At 36.8% G+C, this 24,959-nt stretch overlaps 1 protein-coding gene across 3 annotated transcripts in view; it reads right to left on the bottom strand.

Moving 5' to 3' along the window:
• The window catches only part of HS2ST1 (heparan sulfate 2-O-sulfotransferase 1), a 176,004-nt gene that overhangs the window by 24,702 nt on the left and 126,343 nt on the right, over window positions 1–24,959 (bottom strand). For 2 of the 3 annotated variants that reach the window (XM_045478155.1, XM_045478154.1), the window contains exons 2-3: window positions 13,338–13,576; window positions 3,090–3,175 (exon numbers count right to left, since the gene is read on the bottom strand). In XM_045478155.1, the coding sequence (XP_045334111.1) occupies window positions 3,090–3,175; window positions 13,338–13,576 (325 nt within the window). Of the gene's footprint in view, window positions 1–3,089; window positions 3,176–13,337; window positions 13,577–19,864; window positions 19,912–24,959 lie in introns of those variants that run through there. The other variant, XM_045478156.1, reaches the window with a different exon arrangement.

Here is a 24,959-nt window from a genome sequence, read left to right as displayed (position 1 = left end):
AGGTACACACCTGACATGTACCTGAATAAAACTGCTGTACCAAAAATCATTTCCAAATAGCTAAGACAGATACCGACATGTTAGCCATAGGTAGCTAGGTCATAGACAATCTCAGCAGTCTGATCGAAACCAGCATGAACAGTTTTCTTTTAGCTGAATATTATTCACTATAAAGGCAAATGTCACTGAAATAAACCAAAGAGATGTTCTAATGTTTTTATTTTGTAAAATCTGAAAAAAATCAAAGAGGAGGTAATAGATGGTGCTGGTTAGGAGTATGAATTTAAAAGGGAGGATGATCTGTAATATTTTCACTGTTTATAATAAAACATAATTCCGGGGGAAAAATGGGGCTTCAGTGAACTCACTGAAGACAAGAACTACAACTTATTCAACTTCATGTGGCCGATACTCTAAGACATTTTGAAAATGTCCAACCTATACAATTTTTTAAGTGGAAAATTTCTACATTCATGACATTAATGATCATATCTGCATTATTTTAAAATTATGGTGTTCACTAACTGAATAGAAAAAAAAACATAATTGTACACTAAAAAGAATGAGGAAATATGCTAAAAAAAATCGAGAGTAAAAAAAATCAAAAATAAGACTAAGACAGAAAGGAGCAAGACAGGACAGGAATACAAACTTGGAACAAAGATATTTCTGTTATTATGCTAAAGTCCTGAATAAAACCAGATAAATATAACCAAAACATGGCTTGAGCACATATAGGCTTACATATAAAATGTGTGTTTCTTAGTGATTGGTCTAAACCAGAAACCACTTTTCATTTTTTCTTTATCTTGCTTCCTGGGTTTCTGGGGACATACTGAGTTTATATGCTTTTCAGGGACTCTTTTAAAACAAATGAAAAGCTATGTGATTAAATATTTGTTTCACCAAATTCAAATGTTTTCTCCTAAAGGCAAGTATTTTAGTGGACTCCACAAAGTACTATGGCAGTCCAGAATACATTTTGAAGAATAAAGTATTTTAAAAATTAGTAAGGTTATGTTTCTTTCCTCTTAGTCATTCATGGTGAGTATGCCTGTTACACTAAAATTTATTTTAAAAGATACTAGTTACATCTACTATAGTTCTTGATGCTATACATCAAAATACATTTCCTCTAGGTGATTTCTTTTAGGTGTTTATTTAAAATCTTGTAAAAGTCCGTTGAAATTTTTTACAATATTTTTAACCTCTGATAGCATGAGACTCATTATGAAAATACTCAAAATCTTAAATATTCGTTAGTATTTAATAAATGAGATTAATCTTTTCAAGAAATTTTGTAACTTTTTCATCTGCAAGAACCCTAGCATATACCAGAGCTTCAAGTACAAGACTTTTGCCAAAAGCAAAAGCACTCAATATATTATTTTAATAATGGAAACCTCAAGTATTAGAAACCAAGCTGTATTTGGAAAAAATAAATCATTTAGGTGAAAGAGTAACAAACATTCAATTGAAGGATAATGCAGCCCTCAGGGAAAATATGCATATGAATCGAGTTTATGAAATTGGTTCAGTGCCTCTGCAAGGAAAAAATAATTAGTTTATTTTAAAGCTGCCCATAAAATGTTTTCAATATTGCATTATGAATTATTTACAGAAAAATGTACATCTAACTTTAAAGCTACCATTTTACTGAAACATCTTGAGTACTGTAGAGCTAGAAATAAGAATATATTATTTCATGTACATAATATTCTGGAGATTCCCTTTTAGTTACATGCTTTTCAAAAAGTTAAGGTTTAGGGGCGCCTGGGTGGCTCAGTCGGTTGAGCGTCCGACTTCAGCTCGGGTCACGGTCTCGCGGTCCGTGAGTTCGAGCCCCGCGTCGGGCCCTGGGCTGATGGCTCAGAGCCTGGAGCCTGCTTCCGATTCTGTGTCTCCCTCTCTCTCTGCCCCTCCCCAGTTCATGCTCTGTCTCTCTCTGTCCCAAAAATAAATAAACGTTAAAAAAAAAAAAAAATTAAAAAAAAAAAAAAGTTAAGGTTTAGTATCTGAATCAGTAATAATTCACTCAACTCTTTTTCTTTTCAAATTCAAGAAGTTAAAATGACTGGGATATCAATTTAATTTTCAAATTTTACACAGAATGTTCTCTGGAGTTGACAAACACATGACAGTATATTACTTTGAAGTCATGACTGCTAATGAAATGACTGAGGGGACCATGTCTGAGTTTAAATCATTTTAAAAATACATTTTAGATGTGTCTTTGAAGTTAGTACAGGTTATTGAGGAAAAGATTTGGATTTGAGGTTTTACTATATAATGCTACACTATGTGCTGTGAAAAAACATTCAAATGGATTCACAGAGTAGCCCATGTTTAGAATACACCTTGTGCCCAGTTTGTGGAACAGTATCTTAATATGGCACAGACTCCAGGGGGAGTCACACAGGACTTGCATACCATGCAAATGCCTGGAGTTTTATGAACTTTTCTTGAGAGAATTACGATAGGAATACCCTGAACCCATTCCACCCCAAAAATATGGAAAATGAGAATTATTTATCTCGTTTCAGACAAATCACCATAAAGGAAAATTACCATCTTTTTAAGAGTGTCTTTTGAATACACCACAATTTTAAAACAAACACAAGGTGGCCTAAAAGAAAGTGTATACTTTTCTATGTCTTGGCTGAAATGCAGAGGCATTGGGAAACCAAAAACTGTGTGATGGGGTTCTCTGTTTTCTCAGTTCTCGGTCAATGATGTGTTAAGTCAGAATCTGACTGGCCTCTAGGTTAAAACGTGGGGCTCTCCTAAAATAGTGTCATTTGGTTGTAAAAGACACATAAACAGAATAATGATAAATAACTTTAAAGAGTATTACCTGCATTTAGTCTAATTTGAATTTCCAAAATTAATATGACAATTTTCAATTTATGAACACTAGAGGGCAGTAAAACACTAGAAGGTATATTTAAATTACATTATCTAAAAGTGGCAAAGGCAAGCCAGTAGTACATTTTTAAAAATCAAAATAGTAACAATTTGATACATTTGTGTCTTTTTAGGTTGCTAAGGTACAAAGCATTCTTCAGTGTGTCATTTCAGGTATAACTTACTTTGCAAAATCCAAATAAGAAACATGTCCATGATAAAACCCTGGTTTCATCTCTTTCCAGGAAGTTATATTCTTTACAAAGCGTACCTAAAATAGGAGAACACACTCATTACTTAAGTTCAACTTAAAGAAAAATGAAATTTGATGATAGTAAAATAGTTTCCATTTAGGCTTTTAAAACAAATCACACCAGTTGGACAATTACAGAGCTTGAAACACAGGTTTCGACTAAGGAGAGCACAGTGTGATCTGTAATTACCAATTCATCATAGAGAGAGCTATTATCACCACACTCAGAAAAGAGTGAGACAGAAGCCTGAAAAACCCACACAATGCAATCATTTACAATGCTGCACAGTGAGTAATTCACAAGGGGTGAGGGGAGGGGAGGTACCAACACACGCGCTCAAGTCTGTTTTTGACTCCCAGAAACTCATTATTCACAAAAAATCGTATTAATGGCTCAACAAATGAAACAAAAAGTAATCCTTAAACCAAAATGATTAAAGATGATGATTAATCAGAGAACTTTAAAGAACTAAAGATATAAGATGGTTGATAAAAAAGGTTAATAAAATTAGAGATGTGATATAGAAAAAATTTTTTAAAATCTAATTATGTCACTATCACTATTTTAATTTGCTGGAATTAAAAGTATGCAAAAGATTAGTTAATAAAAAAATTCTTTTACTGCAAATATATTTTAAAAATTTAAAGAACTGGTTAATACAGAACTTGATAAGCCTAAGTATCACCAGCTATAAAAGAGCAGTGATACACAATTTCTCAAAGAAAAATGGCATCTGTTTTTGATAAGCAAATTTCTGAATGATAAACAGCAAGTGGCTAAGAATCTTCTAGGTACTAGATATAGTGTAGGGGCGGGTTAGGGGGTAGAGAAGGGCTAATGAGTAGGGGGCCCAGCACCCTAAACTGCACTGAAAGCATCTGCAAGCTGTGACCACAGCCTCTAAAGAACAGGCCTATCAATTGCATACTTCTGACAATTTATCAATCTTTCATTTACATTTTAGAATAGTTAGTCATATGGAAATATTCGGGACCACTTCTACCAGATTAGTCAATAAATTAATAGCACTGAATGATGATGGCTGCCTCCTAGAAAAGGCCTGTTGGTAGGGCAGAGCACAAAACAGGGCAGAAGCAGCCATATGTCAGAGAATGTGAACTAGGGAAAAACAGAAGGTTCTGAGGAAATTTATTTTTTAGGGGAAGCATTAATAACTCATATGCTAACAGAAATAGAGTTCTGGGGTGCCTGGGTGGCTCAGTCAGGTGAGTGTCTGACTGCGGCTCAGGTCATGATCTCGCAGTTGACAAGTTCGAGCCCCACGTTGGACTCTGTGCTGACAGCCTAGAGCCTGCTTTGGATTCTGTGTCTCCCTCTCTCTCTGCCCCTCCCCCGCTCATGCTCTGTCTTAAAGATAAACAAACATTAAAAAGAAATTAAAAAAGAAAAGAAGTAACTTCCCTCTTGGAAGGGAAGTGATACGAACCTTATCTTATTATACACACACAACACCCTTAAATCTGAAAACTACTACCATCATGTAGATGATAAAATTATGTTGCCTTAGAAAATACACCTGAGTGCCCCATAGTTGGTTGAGCATCCAACTCTTGACATCGGCTCAGTTCATGATCCCAGTGGGATCGAGACCCATGTCAGGCTCTAAGCTGAGTGTGGAGCCTGCTTGAGATTCTTATATTCTCGTATTCTCGTATTCTCTCTCTCTCTCCCCCTACTCTCCCCAACTTGTTTTCTCTCAAAAAAAAAAAAAATACAAAATTATATTTTAGCAGATATTTATGATTGTTCCCCACCAAAAAAAAAAAAAAAAAAAAAAAAAAAGAGCCAAATGTGTGATTTGAGCTTCTCATGTTCTTTCCTATCTGTTTAAGGAAGGCACCAAATAAAAACATCAAATTGCAAATGAAAAACAAACAGAAAATGAAAAATTAGATAACCCAAAAACTGAATCCTTAAACAATTTTACATGTTGAATATAAAAAGTCCTTATAACTGCCATTTACTAGTAAATTATTTCATATAAGCTTTTGCTTCTGTGAAAATCAGTTCCATTACTTCAGCCGAAAATGAGGGGGAAACAGAAAAGAAGGAAAAGAGAAAAAGAATGGGAAATGGTGGTTTAAGGGTACTTAAGGCATAGTTAGCAACTCAGCTTTATTTCCCAGAAGCCTAGATTTAATGGGGATGTGATGGTGTGGGAGAGAAATGAAAGGAGACTGGAATCTGAGAAAACAGTAAACCAGTACATAAACCAAATGTTAGAGCGGATCAATGGTACAAACTGTGAGTACACTGTGGTAAAAGACTCAGGTGGAAATAAGAGTTAGGTATAAATATAAACTTCAAGCATCCCTCATTCTTCCACCTTTCCTAAGGATGGTCAGGATTAAACTGAACCCTCCTAAGAACATACTTTATCCAGCACGTGTCCTTCAACGTGAGGTGAAGAGCCCAGGAAGCTGGATAATATCTGGACTGCTGATCTGGACTGCTGCAGGGCTTCTCAAACTCAATGTGCAAATGGGTCATCTGGGACTCCTGTTAAAATGCAGATTTTGATTCAGCAGGTCTGGAGTGGGGCCCAAGATTCTGCACTTCTAACAAGTCTCCACATGATGGCACGTCAATGGACCGACCACATGGAGGAGCAAGCCTCCAGCATGGGTAGGCCCAGGAGTTTCTGCTTGGTTTTATTTACACGAAGCTTGTTTTTGTAGTGCTTTGCAGAGGAGGCCCTGAGGTGTATAAAAGCTCTTCAGCAAAGATATAGCTCATATTCACTGCTTTTATAATAAGGGAAAAAAAGTGTACTGAAATAGAGTGAACTTTTAAAGACTGCCTTGTAAGCTCCCACAGTACATAAAACAGAAGTGAGGACAGGGGCAGAATAAACCCTGCCTACTCAGTCTCCTCCTACCCACGCAGTGATGCCTGGGGCATACTAGAACCAAAGCATTCCAAGAAACACTATTTAAAAGCGAATAGAGGGGCGCCTGGTGGCTCAGTCGTTAAGCGTCCGACTTCAGCTCAGGTCATGATCTCACGGTTCGTGGACTGGAGCCCCGCATCGGGCTCAGTGCTGACAGCTCGGAGCCTGAAGCCTGCTTCGGATTCTGTGTCTCCCTCTCTCCCACTCTGCTCATACTCTGTCTCTCTCTCAAAAATAAACAAACATTAAAAGAAATTTTTTAAAAACCTAACAGAAATGAGAAAAAGGGTTGTGCCTTCCAGTTGGACTCGGGAAGTTTAGTGATGGCGGAGAACAGAACAAGGCAGGCATCTTCCACTGTTGTCACCAGCCTCAAACCCTCTTGTTTACAGAATCAGCATTTTAGATGTGAAAGGGACTTGGGAGATCCTGTACCCCTTATTTTATAGATAAAAAAACCTGGAGCTCAGGAACCATATACTGTAGATTTTGGTCCAATCATCTTTCTAGGCCACATGCTAACTTCCTTAATACATTATTGTTCAATTTAAACAAGGAGGAAAAAACCCAGAAGGATGTGAAAAGGAGAATAGCATTTGTATCATGTTTCTGATCAACAAACTTGGGCACTGAGAATTTCAGGTTTTATCCACTGCCAAGGAAACCCCTCAGATCCAGTCATTCGAAACTCCTCAACCTACAAGACCTCAAAGCTGTTGACAAAGCTCTCGAAACTGTTTATTTTCCTCATCACATTCATTATACTCTCAGCTTCCAATTCACCCTGTTCACTACTCTCGTATTGGACAACCATTTTTCAACAATGACCGCTGACTTACTCTTGCCTTTTTACTGTCTTGGGTAACCTCAAGGGGTGCTGAACACCGTCAGTCAAAAGTAAGAGACCTGGTTTAAATGTCTATGCAGGGCTTTTGAATTTTATTTCCTAAAATCATTCTGAGGTAAATTCACGTGAGTTATTGCTTTTAAATTCTCTACACTATTACTGTTAAAGTCTCTCGAAACGCACAGAATCTTCCGCTAATCTCCAACTATGACAACACCGAAGGCTACGTATGTGCATGTGTTTTTTTTCCCTTTCATCTCACAAACATTGTACCAGGGCGATGTGTTAAAGTCTCACTAATAAAGCTGTGGCTGATTTACAATCAGCAATAAATCAAAAGATGCTGAGCTGAGATTTACCTTCTCATTACAGGGAAGAAAAAAAGTGCTAAGCAAACAAATGATGTCAATAAGGTTCAAGTGGTGGTTCAGACTAATCTGCAGCGTAGTTGGAGCATTTAGAAGTATCATTTACATACCACTGAAGTTCTATAACCATCCTTTAACCCCCTTTGAGGAACAGTCTCTTTTGAAAAGTTTCCTTTTCAAAGTATGAATTTCGCTGCTTGTCCCGAGTTTCCCTGCCTCTCCACTCTCCACCCCCCTTCTCTCCCTCTGTCAGGAAACCTCACTGCAGCTCCCGCTCTACCACTGGCTGCCTTCTCACCTCTCCTGCACCATTCGCCTTGTCAGTTTCTCTTCTGGCTTTCCTCTGCAGTGGGGCATTCTGCTCCAGACCTTGAGATAAAGCTCCGGAATACAGAGGAGTGAGTGGAAATCGAGATCAGGTGAACAAGCTTCTACAGCATTCACTGGGTGCGCTCTCACCGACTATACTTGGCACTAGTGAAAGGTAAAGGGGTGGGCGAAGGGAGCTAAACATAACAGTGGCAAATGAAGTTAAAGAGACGGAAGACCCTGAAAACAGTGGCTTGGGGAGAAGACATAATGTCACTGTAGTGACTTTACTCAAAGAGTAGTTCCATACCCCCACTGAAATAGGCTATCAAGAAGGATGTTTCAGAAGCAGTTGTTAGATACGCTACATGAAAAGAGATGTTTTTATAGCTAGCCTGAAGCAGATCCGAAACTGATTTTTGTCAGATTTTATAACTCAAGCAGAGTCAGGCTAGCAAGTAATCAGAGGAGACCTTTAGGGAAAACCCAAGCAATGTAGGGAGTGGTGCTGTGATTTATTTGCTGGTGGAATCAGACTGAACCAGTGCTACAGGAAAAAGCAAAGAAAGCACCATCTCACAACAGTGCACCTAGACCTACATTCTTAATAAGATTAATCTCAACATTATGATTATCTGAAAGAACTTGTTTTCACTATCTAAAAGTAGCAATGTCATCCTGACAATCCTGGCCAAATTCCAACTTTGTAATTACTACCTAGTGAACGAATACTACTATTAACTCGGATAATTACTATCTACCAAACTCCCACTCATGTCTATACTTAAAATAAATATCCATTGTACAGCTGTGGGTAGTTTTTCGAGACTAAACTAGAGAGAAAGTTTTCTATGCAAAAAGGAAAAGTGAATAATAACTGGATAAAACATAAGAAAGGTTCGGCAGCAACAGAACACAGTATCTTCACCAAAGTTCAGGATTGTGTTGTTCAGGCTTTCCTTTGCAGGAGGCACAGTGGGTGTGTCTCAAATCACCTGAGGTAAGGGGAGAATACATTGCCATCGATAAAAGGGGCTCATTCTGCCAGTAATTATCATCAGTGGTACTATGCTCAACTAGGAACTGCTTTCAGTACCTAAGTTCATTTGTTCTCTCATTCATTCTTTCAACAAAAATTTTCTGGAGCATATATACTATGTCTCAGACACCATTCTAAATACAAGGAATACTGGGGCACCTGGGTGGCTCAGTCAGTTGAGCGTCCAACTTCAGGTCAGGTCATGATCTCACAGTCTGCGAGTTCGAGCCCCATGTCAGGCTTTGTGCTGGCAATGCAGAGCCTTCTATGGATTCTCTGTCTCCCTCTCTCTCTCTGACCCTCCCATGCTCACTCCCTCTCAAAAATAAATAAATATTTAAAAAAATTTAAAGATTAAACACAAGGAAAATGGTAATGAATAAAACAGACACGGTTCCTGCCCTTTAGGAGCTTATACAGAGGAAAAGACCAATAGTAAACAAATGAGTAAGTAATAAGAAATATACAGAAAGAACGCTGATGGTACACAGTAACTTGGAAGAAGTATTTAATACATAGGATGGGTAGTAAGGTTTTTCTGAGAGGATGTCATTTAAGCTGAAATGTTAAAAGGATAACATGAAGCCAATCAGGAGAAACCAGAACATTCTAAGATGGAATGGTTAAGTGCAGAAGCCTTGAAGTGGAAAAGGACTGGCGCAGACAATGAACCAAAAGGCCAGTGTGTGGCTGGTAAACAAGAGGATACAGCAATGGACGAGGACTAGATTTAAAAGAGCCTGTTGGTCTAGGTAAGGAATCTGGATTTGGTTGGGGAGGTGGGAACATGATTTTAAAGATTAAGCTTCACTATCCTATGAAGATTATAATACGTACGTTCTCATAACCCCACTGAGACCTGTGTTCTAGATATTTTGCTACTTAAACTATAGTTCAAGGACCAGAAGAATCAGTTTTGGCATCAGGTGGAAGATTTTTTAGAAATTCACATTATCATGTTCCATCTTAGTCTTCTGAATCAGAATCTATACTTTAACTGGTGGTTAATATACACATGACAGGATAAGAAGCACTCGTCTAAAGTGACGCTTGAAAAATCAGTATCTGCAACTAACCAAATCATAGGCATTAATGCAAAGATCAGAAGGTGCCTTAACCGTGAATTAAAAGGAAAAAAAAAATCACTATGTTGTCCTACAGAGAATGCAAATTCTGGATATTTTCAATGCTTAGAAAAGGACTAAATATGATCACAAACCTAAACATATGAGTGTAGAAAAGAATTAAGAAAGATCCTAAAAGATGCTGCCACTTAACACCTATTTGACAGTTACTTTAAAGACAAGACGTTCTCTAATGTAGAAGTATGTTCATGATAGCAAAGTAAACTTCATTTTCCAACTACAAGAGCTAAATGATTCCCTGTCTCTTGCCAATTCCTGCCTATTCACTGAGTAAGGCACACCTCACAAATATAACTCCCAAGACTGCCTCCGGCTCACTCTCATTGCTTCGTCTTCCCACGCCTCACATTCTCAAATGTTCATCTTTCCAATCCCTTGTTCTAACTTTCCCTCTTCTTTTATTCCAATTTCTTCATTGTGAAAAATCCCTAAACTACAGAAAAGATGAAAGAATAATATGGTCAAAATCTGCATACTCATGCACTAAGATTCACTAACTTCACCTTTTGCCACCTTTGCTTATCTCTTTGTTCTTTCTCCATATGCACACACACACTTAATTTTTTCTGAACCATTTGAAAACAAGTAGCAGACATTTTTGATCAAAGATCCAGTTACAAATCACACATTACGTTTGGTTTTCATGTCTCTTTAGTATCCTCACCTCTAGACTGTCTTGCCTCACCCCCAACCATACCTGGTTTAGTTGTCATGATATTGATACCTTAGAAGAGTTCAAGACGATTATTCTAGAAAATGTTCCAACAAGACGGATTTCTCTGTTTCGTTCAAGATTAGGTCTAGATTAAACATTCTGGTAAGAAACATTTTGCATTAAGTAATTTTGTGAGAATATCATGAAGTGATATTTCCTTTTTTTTTTTTTTAAAGATTTTTAAGTAATTTCTACACTCCGTGTGGGGCTCAAACTCACAACTCTGAGATCAAGAGCTGCATGCTCTTCTGACTGAGCCAGCCAGGCGCCCCAGATCTTTTCTTTAAACAGTCCTCATGGTTCCTGCATCTATGTTTTATGTTCTGAGTAAATTACAAAGAAGCTTCTTCAAAGATGTGGCCTTGCTTTTTCGTTCCTATTTCAACAAAGAATATAGCACAAACTCTGTATATACTACATACTCAAAAATAAATGAAAACTGGAAAGCAGAGTGGACAACTACTTCTCAGGATGATAGAGTATGCATAGATAGCTATTACCCACTCAGTAGTTTTATATCAGACTCAAAATATTTGGACTTGGCCTCTAAAATTTTTGAGAAAAATAATTAAGCATGTGAACAATTTAGTACAATGCCTAGTACAGTAAGTACAAAATACATTTAGGAAAGAACTGGAGCTAAAAAGTATTTCTCTACACAGCACAATTTAAGTGCTGTTCATCATGTAATCCCACTGCATTTAAGATAGTGTTTATCAGGGCGCCTGGGTGGCTCAGTTGGTTAAGAGTCTGACTTCGGCTCAGGTCATGATCTTGTAGTTCACAGGTTTGAGCCCTGTGTCAGGCTCTGTGCTAACAGCTCAAAGCCTGGAGCCTGCTTCTGATTCTGTGTCTCCCTCTCTCTCTCTCTGCCCCTCCTCTGCCTGTGCTCTGTCTCTCTCTCTCTCTCGAAAATAAACATTAAAAAATTTTTTTTAAAAAGATAGTGCTTTTCTTTTAATGTTCTTTTTGTCTACATGTAACTCATGAGCTATTGAAAGAAAAACAGAAGCTTTAGCTCATCCAAATGTAACTGGGAAAATGTATCACTACATGATGCCTATAAATGTCGTATGTGGAGAGCTTCCATAGATTCTTACTTCATAAAAAAAAATGGTCAACGTCACTGTCAGATATCTTGTAGCTGTCATAAAACTTTGTAATGCTGGACACAAAATAAGCAAGATAACTTTACTTTTCTAAAAAAATACTACGGGGCTCCTGGGTGGCTCAGTCAGGCATTCAACTCTTAATTTCAGCTCTGGTCATGATCTCACAATTCATGAGTTTGAGCCCCATTTGGGATTCTTTCTCTGTCCCTCTCTCTCTCTGCCTCTCCCCCGCACATGCTCTCTCTCTCAAAATAAACTTAAAAAAAAATAAAGAAAGAAATAATAAAAGATACTACCAATAAATCTAAATCTAAAATTACTATGTGAGTATTGAGTTGTTCCTTTTAAACCAAGATACATTTTGAAAAGCAATCAAGCAAGAAATTTAAAATCTACCACACACTACATATAAACTGATTATTTAGGATACTTGCCCTTGAGATATACAGTATTACATAATGAATAGTTTTTATGACCCACTTAGCTAAATAAGCTCATGTTTCTTCTCATTTACAGAAGAGTTATTTAGTTTGGCTGATGAATGTAGATTTTTGGTTTTATGAAAAAGAGTAATTGAGGATAATGCAGAAAGCCAAGAATTATATGGGCAGATGATATGCCATATACTATTAGTCTTTACAAACAGCTCTCTAAGAAAACAAATCTTAACCTTGTGTATCAGTGTTACTCTCTTGTTTCTGTGTAAGGATTTTAAGTATACTTAAGAATGGGATTAGAGTCAATTCTGTGACAAATAAAACAAGTTCAGCTGCTGTCAAACAGATAAATACAATCTTAACTATATGACTATCAATAATCTTTCTAATAAGGCTACTGCAATATGGTATTTAATCCTAGAGAGTATTTTCAAATATCTTCTTTTCTCCTCATCGAGCCCAATTCCCATTCCCTTCAATATTTATAGAGAATTCTATTTATTTATAATTACAGTCAGAACTCCAGGTGTGGAGAAAATGTGTGCTACCACTGCTAAAGAGATAATTTTTTTTTCATGAGATAATTTCCTCTATTTTTCTTAAATCTATTTCATAGCTACCCATTTGCTTATCTAAAGTTTCTTGACAATTTAAAAGGCAAGATTATGTTAAAAATATAAGCTCCAATTCCTGTTCTCCAGAAGTTTGTAGCTAATATTATATAAATTACTAGTATAGACAAGATGAAGTTCAGGAGGTTAGTCACAAAACTGAGTGATATAGGACACAGGTACTTGGCTGTGAACATAGCTGTGCTGACAGCTCAGAGCCTGGAGCCTGCTTCAGATTCCGTGTCTCCCTCTCTCAGAAACAAACAAACAAACAAACATGTAAGTAAGTAAGTAAGTAAGCAAGTGAATGAATGAATGAATGAATGAATAAATAAATTTCTCTACCATAAAATGAGACAGCAGAACGATTTTTATTGCAGGGTATCTTGCTAAAAAATTTTCATATTTTTAAAAGGATATCAAAGGCATCATTTTCTCTTCACAAATCCAAACCTATTCATAAACTACTTTTTATAAATATTTGAATACATATAATATGCAAAGAAATGTATCAAATACTGTGCAAAAATGTAAAATTATAGAAAAGGTGTGTTTGGTCCTTCCCCCAAGAGACTTACAATTCACTGCAGTCAGCACACAGATCTCTTAAAATGTTCCTTCCTCTTGAGACACAAAGAGAGTGGGGAAGTATCAGAAAACATTTATTCATCTCCTAAGTGTTTACCTGGTCTTGTAGTGACATCACTGGATTATTTTTGGTAGTGTTGATGTGAAGAACATGGTATTTATTCTTTGCACAAAGGTCATAGGCAATATTGGTAAAAGAGGTGCTTGCAGTTTTGGGGACTCTGTTATAAATGATCACCATATCCTCCTCCTCATCTAGCGCTGCCTCTTGTCGAGGACCATCCATTGTATGTCGCTGCTCAATTTCTCGAACTTCATGTCTTGCAATAGCCCTTTCTGCAAAGAAAAACAGATATGAACTAAGTTTTTAAAGACAATGAAAATAATTTCTCATTTCTAGAACATAATTTTCCTACTCAAGAAATGGGTAAGAGTACTTGAAGAAATGTTCTGAAGACCCAAACCTCAGAATTACCTTTGAAGGATAATACATATACATACACAGAACAAGAGAATAAACAGTCATTAAGTTTAGAATACCAAAGACCAGAGATCAGTGTAGTTCAAAAGTCACTCTACATTCTAATAGAATTTCTACAGCCTGAATTCATTCTCAAACACACAAAGACATATTGCATGGCATACTAAACTTCACGGTAAAAAATGCACTTACAAAATGAGTCATTTATAATTTAAGCAGAGATTCTGAAATTTATTACTTAGGATTTAATTACTCCCTGGTTTATCAAAATGTAGCAGGACAGTGGTTATAAATGCTAGAGTGATTTTTGGTAACAAGAGGAGAAACCACATCATCACAAGCCCTTTTTCATTTTTGGTGTTGCATTACATTCTAAGTCCTGGCTGTTCACTCCTTAAATTCTACGGTTCATCTAACTCAAATCACTACCACATGGTTTGAAAAGCAGTTACCTTTTGCATTCTATTACTATTACTCTCTATTTAATATAAACTTTAGCTTTGAGGGTTTTTTGTTTTTTTTTTTTTTTGTTTGTTTTTTGTTTTTTTTTAGAATAAGGAAATAAGAAAGGGGCAAGAGAGAAAAGAGGGGATAAAAACCTCTACCAAGATGACAAGTTACCTTGCACAGAGACAGCTGCCCACACACACTATGCACCTTCCTACCACCAGATCTCGGTGCAAGCTGTCTCACTTGAACATTCTTCCATTTCCCCCATACCCTAATGCTGCCTGGTGAACTCTTCAACCTCCACATGGAATTTCATCATCCCTTGAAGGCGAAGCATTATCTCATCTCCGTAATTAGGTAACATCACACACACAATGCATGCATATGTACCACATACCACATGTCTCATACTAATCAGAGTTGTGATTTTTTTAATATTAAATGTATTACTGGTGTCTGTCCACCATAATGCCGACAACTTAATAAAATGACACAAAAAAGCAATGAGGTATAATTACAGTAACAAGCACAGGCTTCAAATACTGGCAAACCATATATCTTATATTTTGGTTCAGAAGACACGGTCACCACCACATTATAGAAAGTATACTCTGAGCTCAGGATTCACATTCAGAAGACTTGAATAGAAGTTCCAAGCCTGCTACATATTAGCAGCGGGCTTTCCAAAACAGGAGGAGAAGCCCATATACTCTATATGTATATGCATGTGCGCACGTGCGTGTGTGTGTGTGTGTCCACATTCTATATGTATGTGCATACATGTGTTCTTTTATTTTCCCTTGGGAGAGTTAGATGGGAATGTGCAAAGAAGGAGATGAGCTTAATGTTGAACATATCACTGAATTGCCTGGGACCATCCAGGAGATGTTATGTAGATAATTGGGCACATAGGTCAAGGGTTCAGAATAAACATTCAAGTAGAAGAAAGACATCTGGGAAAACCATGGAAATGAATGCAACTGCCTAGATAATCTAGAATATGTAGCATGGGAGAGAGACTCTGGAACAGAATCTTAGGAAATACCAACATTTAAGGAGCAAATAAAGACAATCTATAGAATGAGGCTAAGAAGAAACAGAGAAAGGAAGCAGGGTAGACTTTTAAGAAGCATATGCCACATGATAGAAAGCATAATATTTTTCAAATTGACAGTGCTTCCCAAATGGATCTATAAATCAAGGTAATGTATGAGGCTATAAGCATCTACACAGGATTTGGAGGTTGTCTCAGGTTAAACTCAAAGAGTATTTATTGAGAACCTACACACGTTATTATATTCAATAATTTTTAAGAAATCTTATCTCCCAAACAACCTCAAACTGTCATCATAGTCTAAAACTATTATGATATTGTTATGTACACACACCGCCCTCTTTCCACAAAGGAAAATAAAACAGTGCTGTTGTCATTCAGGTGCTGACAGAAGCGTGAGAGGTCTCCTCTAGCAGCCCAGACATGCATAAAATTGCCTTTAAAAGATTCACCTACAAGCAACAATGCTGAATTTACTTTCACTAGTTTTTCTAAAACCAAGTATTTGGAAAAGAAGATTTTATGTGCTGTTTCACAACTGGGTACCCATTCCATCTACAGAATACATAATGACAGAATATATAAAGAAATTCTGTAATATTAACAGTTTTTGTAATTATTCCATCTACTTATAAAATTTTACATACTCAATCACTGCTGTGAAAATTAGCCACAAAATTAATTAAAAATATTTAAAAAAATTTTTTTTTTTTTTCAACGTTTATTTATTTTTGGGACAGAGAGAGACAGAGCATGAACGGGGGAGGGGCAGAGAGAGAGGGAGACACAGAATCGGAAACAGGCTCCAGGCTCCGAGCCATCAGCCCAGAGCCCGACGCGGGGCTCGAACTCACGGACTGCGAGATCGTGACCTGGCTGAAGTCGGACGCTTAACCGACTGCGCCACCCAGGCGCCCCTAAAAATATTTTTAAAAAGGGGTGCCTGGGTGGCTCGGTTGGTTAAGCATCTGACTCTTGATTTTGGCTCAGGTCATGATCTCATGGTTCATGAGTTCAAGCCCTGCATCGGGCTCTGTGCTGACAGTGTGGAGCCTGCTTCAGATCCTCTCTCTTCCTCCCTCTCCCTCTTCCCTGCTCGCTCACTCTCTCGCTCTCTCTCAAAAATAAACTTTTAAAAAGAAGTTATCGTTTTGTATGTGGAATTATTTTTATTATTTTAGAGAGCAAGCAAGCACAAACATGGAAGAGGGGCACAGAGAAAGAGAGGGAGAATCTTAAGAAGGCTCCACACTCAGCACAGAACCCAATGTGGGGCTTGATCCCATGACTATGAAATCATGACCTGAGCTGAAATCAAGAGTCGAACACTCAAATGACTGGGCCATCAGGCAACCCTGTGGATTTTTTAGTTTTTAAAGTGATAAAACTCTAGCCAGACCATGAAACATGTTGTAAAAATTAATCACTGTTCTTGGTTCATCATGTGTACTAAATTATATGCACTGTATATTGAACACAACTTTAAAAAATTTCTATAAAAACGTGAAAATATGGGAGTCACTACTTTCCTCATTCAAATAATATATTTATATGCACGTTCTATTTTTCAAGTGTTTTTACTTTGCTTTAACAAACATGATAATTAGTAACATAGTGTTATGCCTAAACATAAAATGATAAAAAGTGTGGAAAGTTAAGAGGATTTTTATTAGTAATGTTTGTTTATAGAATCAAATCTCACTTAGTTGAATAATAACAGTAATAGCTCTTGATGGTAAAATACTCTCTTTCCACCTGTGACAAATGTAAAACCAATAAGGGTGTTTGCAATATAGCCATATTCTTGACTTGCTAAGTATTTGACACTTCCAAGTCTTTTTTTTTTTTTTTTTTTTTTTTTTTTTTTTATCAAAGATGCTCTGCATCTAGTTAGTACAGCTTCTTCTGAGACTCTCTTAAATCAGTGGGGAAGCTTTATTAGTTACAGCACATTTGCAGTGCACTTAGAGAATGTAGGCAGTATATTTAAAATCCTTACGATGCTTTTTTGAAGTAACATTTTCTTCATGTTTGAGTAATGAATTACAGAATCTGCTACGCAAGCTATTTCAGGACCACCACAAAACCTATCACCTCCAAACAACATGGGCACAACCTGAGAGTCATAAAATTACAGGTGGGTTAGGGACTACTGGCACTAAACCACCCGCCCAACACCAAAGATAGACGCTAAACTTCATGGCCATTCTAGTTCTTCAAGGCTCCCGTGCAAGATGGCATAGACCTTGGCTCAATGAACCTTTCCATATGGCAGATTATCAACAAACTCAAGTCTTTTAAAAGACTATTCATAACAGCAGTAATTACCTATTCCTGCACTGGCAGGGCATTAAAGGCCTTATTTAGTGCAAGAAGGTAATGATCAAGCTACATATGAAACACTATAGCTGCATTAAAAACACCAAACTAAATTCTACACATCACTGAAGTCACCAAGATGTATATACATCAGGCTACAGAAAAACTGATGAAAACAGAACTGAAGATTAAAAAAAAAAAAATCACATGTCGTTTAATGACGATTGTTTTGAACATTACAGTTGTTTTGGAGAACACCCTTCTCTTTGAATGTGTAATTAAATGTGCAATGAACTAAATAATTTAAGCTACACATTTAAAGAGAAATAAGAGAAATTATATGGAAATAAGTTTTGTGGTTTATACAAATTAAAGGACCCACGAATATATAACTATCTCTCCCTGCCACAGCTCAATTCTGCAATGGTCTCAGCAGAAAATAAATACCTCACAAATATCCCAAAAGTGTAGTATTTCTGTACTGTGGGTAGCAGATTAGGACTTCAGAGAGAAAAGATATAGCAGAAGGAAAGAGCAATCCATTGCCTTGCTTTAAATACTGAAACTTCTGGGGGCGCCTGGGTGGCTCAGTCAGTTGAGTGTCCGACTTCGGCTCAGGCCACGATCTCACGGCTTGTGTGTTCAAGCCCCGCGTCGGGCTCTGTGCTGACAGCTCAGAGCCTGGAGCCTGCTTCTGCTTCTGTGTCTCCCTCTCTCTCTGCCCCTAACCCACTTGCATTCTGTCTCTGTCTCTCTCAAAAATAAATAAACATTAAGAAAAAAATTTAAAAAAAAATACTGAAACTTCTGCATGTTAAACTGAAAAGTATATAGACAACAGGTGAATAATAAAAGGCAAAGAACACGAAGAAAAAAATTACCAAATTTTAATATTTATAAGAAAAAACCATACAAATTGGCAATGACATCATTAAAACTTCAGTAGATAATAAGCTAAGGTGCTTTATAAGAGATTTAAACTATATATGCATGATAGAGCAGAGTAAAAGTATTACTGGCATTATGATTTTTTGGGGTCATGAACTCCTTTGAGAATATGTAGAATACTGTGGACACCCTCTCTCCAGAAAGACGGACTGGTACATTTTAGGAAGGGGGTGGTCTGTGACCCCAGAGTAACTACTCCTAAAAAAGAAAAAAACAAAAACCAAAAAACTCCCCAAACAGCAAGCCTAATAGTAAACTGCTTAGGGCGATAGTATATATATAGAAAAAAAAAATAGGTTACTCATAAGTAAGACCTGGAGGCAAAGAGAAATCACTGAAGAAACTGGCAGTGTCCATCTGAGAAATGTCTGCAGGTGAGGATGCAGGGCACAAAACTTGACCCATCAGGACCCCATGGCAAGTACACCTGTTGCACAGCTAGATGAGCGGGGCTGTAAGAGCTTGGCGCATCACATAACTGAATTAAAGTGGATCTTCAGTATTTTCTAGGGGAAAATCTGAATTGTGTAAATCCCCCAAACACTGTTATGAAGTCTAATTTATTCCCCATAAAATGTGTGCACTATGCAAAGTAGGAAGCAACAAAGCTGCACCAAAAACAAGTTATTATGAAGCTATTTAACTGATCCTTTCTTCCGCAACACTCACCGTGAATGTACTGTCCAAACAAACACTACCTCATCTGCGTGGACGGAGCATTTGGCAATCACTATAAATTACATAAAGTGGTTGTCTGACTGTATACATCATTTTCTTAAGAATATTTTTAGCTTGGATCACTCTCCTTGAACTCTTCTCCCTGAACTCAATCACATCATTTTCTTACGAGTATTTTTAGCTTGGATCACTTCTCCTCGAACTCAATCACTATGAGAAGTGACCAAATAAATTTCTATATGAAAGGCTGAAGGCTGGACACTGAACACTGCCAAGTGCTTTCCTGTGTGGTTTCCAGGCAGTCAACAAGGGGTGCCTGTGCTATCATTAACACTTAAAAGTTTAAGTAGATCATCCTGTAAAAAAAGAAGTGATAGCACCTTTCACTTCAAGGGAGATGGAGTAGACCAATGTTTTGCTATTCTTCTCACTATGTACAACTAAAAACCCTGGACATCATATATAAAACAACCACAAGACTCTAAGAAGGTGGAGGGAAAGTTCCTCTACAAAATCCTACAGCTACCATGACATTAATAGTAAAAAACTGAAATTGAATGTTTTCCTTCTAATATCAGAAACAAGGTATAAGGTATAATCTCATTACTTTTATTTAAAATAGTGTTAGAAGATCTAGCATTACCAACAACAACAGCAGCAACATACAGATAGAAAAAGAAGAAATAAAACTAACCCTATTTGAAGATGATATGATTTTCTATGAAGACAATCACAAGGAATCTACAAAAACAAAACAAAACAATCCTAGAATAAGTGAGGTCAACCAAGTTCCAGGATACAAGATAAAAATACAAAACCCAACGTATTTCTATACTAGAAATAAACACATAGAGACAAAAATGAAAATTACAAAATCATCTATAATTACACAAAAAATACCCAGTTGTAAACCTAACAAAACATATAGAGGACTTATATGCAGAAATAAAGGTTGAAAACACCCAAAACTTGTTGTAAGACATGAATCTACACATTTAAGCTCAATGAACTACAGGAAGGATAAAGTCAAAGAGATCCACGGTTACACATTAAATCAAACGGTTAAAAGCCAAGGCCAAAATGAGAATCTTGAAAGCAGCAAGAGAAAAAACAACTGATTACATATAAAAGATCTGCAATAAGATTAACAGTATATTTTGGTCCACTTGATCGTGTCCCATAAGTTCCTAAGGCTCTGATCACTTTCCTTCACTAGTTTTTCTTTTCACTCCTCTGACTGTAATGTTAAATGATCTTTATGTTCACTGATGGAAACCAAAAATAGGAATAGATCACTTGAGAAATCTGTAAAAACATGGAGGATGTTTTGAGATGTACTATCTTGGGAAAACTCAAGAAAAGATACGAAGAATTATCAGTTGGAGTTCCCATCTTCTATCAAAGTATTCATTTTAAGTGATTGAGAGGCATAAAGAATTGTCTTGAAATGGGCTTACCCATGACTATAATATTTCATATTTTAAAAATAGGTACTTGAGGAAAAAAGGTACTTCTACTATATTATCATTCTGTATTTAACCGTGCAGTTAAATTCCTTCTTAAAATAAAAACAAACCAAGTCTCAGACAACCAGTCAAAGGTGGAGCACAGGCTCTGGAGCCAGATTAACGTGGGAATAGTATCCTGACATCAGTATTCAGCTGGTGATCACTTTGACACCAAGTTTCCTCATCAGATGACAATAATAATGGGGCCTCTTAGGTTTTTTTTTTTTTTTAATTTTTTTTAATGTTTATTTATTTTTTGAGAGAGAGAGAGAGAGCACAAGCAGGGGAGGGGCAAGAGAGAGAGGGAGACACAGAATCCGAAGCAGGCTCCAGGCTCTGAGCTGTCAGCACAGAGCCCGATGTGGGGCTCAAACCCACAAACTGTGAGATCATGACCTGAGCCAAAGTCTGACGCTCAACCGACTGAGCCACCCAGGTGCCCCTCTTAGGGTTTATTTTAAGAATCAAAACATGAGAATGCATATAAAACACTCACCACAGAGCATGCACAGAACAAATGATGCATATAAAGCACTTAAAATACATAATGAGAATTCCACATTAGCTACTACCAATATTATTATTTCATATAGGTGATTAGTATATTTCTCAGATTGATAATAAAAAAAGGTTGTAATGTATAAGGATTTCACATTTTTTAGGGGCGCCTGGGTGGCTCAGCCGGTTGAGCTTCCGACTTAGGCTCAGGTCATGATCTCACAGTTGGTGGGTTTGAGCCCTGCGTTGGGCTCTGTGCTGACAGCTCAGAGCCTGGAGCCTGCTTCAGTTTCTGTGTCTCTCTCTCTCCCTGCCCCTCCCCCACTCATGCACTGTCTCACTCTCTCAAAAATAAATGTAAAAAATTAAAAAAAAAAGAATTGCACATTTTTTAATTTGTGCAATAACTGTAAAACCTATAATCAAGTTTAGCAAGTACATTAAATAAAATATAACTCATATTCCTTTAATTTAGTAACCTAACAACAAAAAGAATTATATTGGTGGTTATCGGACTGATGGGATATTTAATAGCTACTTTAATTTTCTTACCTAATCATCTCAAGAGCATTAACCAATATATTTTTAGTGGCAGTTCATCAGTGAGATTAGGTTGGGAAAGAAAATTTGATTTTTGTAATGTATTTTCATTAATGTTAAGAATTAATGTATAATTAATGCACAAGCATAATGTATATGTAAAACATGTATCTACAGGGCCTAGGAAAAGATACTGCATATAGAGGCATTCAATAAGTGCTTGTTAAAACTGTTGAGTTTATAAATGCTTTTGTTTTTAGTATTAATGAACTCATGTAAGATTTTGTGAGTACTTGCTTATTTTTGGTGATTTTTAAAAGTGAAGTTCTGGGGCGCCTGGGTGGCGCTGTCGGTTAAGCGTCCGACTTCAGCCAGGTCACGATCTCGCGGTCCGTGAGTTCGAGCCCCGCGTCAGGCTCTGGGCTGATGGCTCAGAGCCTGGAGCCTGTTTCCGATTCTGTGTCTCCCTCTCTCTCTGCCCCTCCCCCGTTCATGCTCTGTCTCTCTCTGTCCCAAAAATAAATAAACGTTGAAAAGTGAAGTTCTTATAACAAAATTAATCATTTCAAAGTGAACAATTCAGTGGCATTTAGCACATTCACAATGGGGGCAACCATCATATCTATCTAGTTCCAAAACACTTTCTTCACCCTCAAGGAAATCCAATACCCATTAAGCATTTCCCTCTCCACTATCCCCTGGCAACTACCAATCTGTGTTGTCTCTATGGATTTACTTCTTTTGGATATTTCATTATGCAATATTGTGATAAAGATCAACAAGTATTATCCATATCCAAAAAAGAAGAAGCTGGTAGTGAAAGTTTAAGAGGAATTTTTATATGTAAACATTAAAATATCTAAGCCCTCATTTTAACTTTAAGTCTCCTAAGTGCTATTTTTTTTTCCTTCCAAACTTTAAGATTTCCTTTCTCTTATATATCCAAGGGGAAATGTTAACTTACTCATATGGACACATACTGATTGTGAAGAAAGTAATCACATGGGCAAAGCCCCTGATTAATATTTCTCCAAAGAAGGTACACAAAATGATCAACTAACACATGAAAAAATGCTCAACACAATATTAGTCATTAGGGAAATGCAAATGCAAATGCAAACCAGTTTACATCCCCTAGGATGGCTATAATTAAACCAAACCAACCAACTCACAAAGATGTGGAGAAACTGGAGCCTTCATGCCCTGCTAGTAGGAATGTAAAATGGTGTGATGATGGAAAAGGGCTTGGAGGCACACAACACTGCATGCATGGTGCATTTAGACCCCAAAAGTGGTTCTTGATAAGCTTAGAATATGGGAAAAAGGGTAAGGGCAAAGTAAAACATAAGACAGGCAGTTGGGCAGAAGCCAGATCATAGTATCTTCATCACCACGTTGGGAATGTGAACTTTTAAGTCAGCAGTTCTCAAACTTACTGATCTTGGAACTTCTTTATACACTTAAAAATTGAGGACTTCAGAGTTTTTGTTCATGTGGGTTGTAGCTATCATTATCTTAGTAGAAATAAAAATGATAAAACTTAAAATATTAATTCATTTACACATAACAATAAAACATGTTAGAAATAAGTGATATATTTTTGTGTTTTTCCAAAACAAAAAATCAGTAAAGGGTTTTTATATTTTTTGCACATTTTTAAAAAATGTTTGGCTTAATGAAAGAAAGCTGGATTCTCATACCTGCTTCTCCATTCAAAATGTAAACATATATTCTTTGGATTGGAGTCTATGAAGAAAATCAGACTCATGAATATACATAGTTGAAAAAGGAGTATTTTAATAGCTTTTGCAAACAATTAGGAATATTCTTTGACACTACATTAAAACTCACCAAGTGTTGATTTCTTAAAGGTTAATTGCAATGTGATATAAAACTATATTGTTAAACTTTTCATACATTGTTATACTGATCTACCTTGTACTGTCACTTGGAAAATACTGGCTCATGGCATTATGTAGATCCTCCAAATGCTAGCACATTTAATTATACGATCCCCGCCCCGGCCCCTAGCAAAAAAAAAAAAAAAATCACATTCATTGTATCACCACCATTCTCATAAGAAAAGTCTGTAAGTATTGGTAAGCTGTCATATTTGTGGTGACAGCCACAGTTTGTCAAATTTTATAATAGCAATAAATACAGTCAGTCAGTTGGTTTTCCTTGAAGTGACAAGTTCACTTTGTTTGTTTCTGAGAAAATGTCTGCCAACTACCCAAGTCTGAATAAACATAGTTTATCTGTTGGTTTTTCTTTCAAGTAAAAACAGTGTTCTATGAAAAAATGGCTTGTTGAGCTTACAATTCAAACAATCAACACAATTGCTTTTTCTCAAGACAATCATTGTACTTTGATACGCAGAAGCGCTTGGTATATCTTCCATTTTGTCACAGAGTATTAAAAATATACATATACTAAATAGTCAGGATTTATAAGGTTAATGGTTTTGACTGCTTTATAAAGGACACCGTTATATGAAAATGACTTTGTTTTGTAACTATGATCAAACTGGTAAAGAATACAAAGATTAAATAGTACAATCTGGTGTCATGACTGCTTTTGTACCATGAGCACAAATGGCAACTAGTGAAAAAGGCAACTAACATCTCAGAATTATTATGGAATAGTTGTGGACTACTTTGTGAACTCCCTGAAAGGGTCTTGAGAACCCCTGACACCCATGGATCATACTTTGAGAACTTCTTTGCAAGCAATGTAGAGACATTTTTTAAGAGCTTTAAGTAAAAGCCCATACAATCCCTCCACAATGCAAGGTTCTATGAAGCATCACTTTATAGGGTGACAGCCCTGGAGTTGAGTATTAATCAGCTGAAGACATAATGGAGATTAAGACCCAAAGGAAAGCAGTTGCAATACGGATGAAGCCTGGGAACCCAGAAGAGGTTAAGGCTTTTTTTCTAAGCTATACTGAGGAGGAGGATGGTACCCTTCACTGAGTTTGGAAATTAGGAATAGGAAGAAAAGCAATTGGGGTAGAAGAGGAAAGGGATTCAAGACATTTGGAAATCTACACTGAAGTTCAAACTGACAAATCAAGTATGTAGGGGGTATGTTGAAGAGTCTATTTCATAAGGGCTTTTATTTCGAGCTTATTATATAAGAATACTACCAAGCCTGACAGGTGTAGAAGACAGGATAGAGAAAGCACAAGAGCAGAAAAGATCTGAACTAGAAAGTGTAATGTGGCAGCTGTTCTCTCCCAGC

Source organism: Leopardus geoffroyi, chromosome C1 (genome assembly GCF_018350155.1).
Source record: "Leopardus geoffroyi isolate Oge1 chromosome C1, O.geoffroyi_Oge1_pat1.0, whole genome shotgun sequence".
In the NCBI taxonomy this organism is placed as follows: domain Eukaryota; kingdom Metazoa; phylum Chordata; class Mammalia; order Carnivora; family Felidae; genus Leopardus; species Leopardus geoffroyi.
This window is presented reverse-complemented; position numbering and strand designations above follow the sequence as displayed.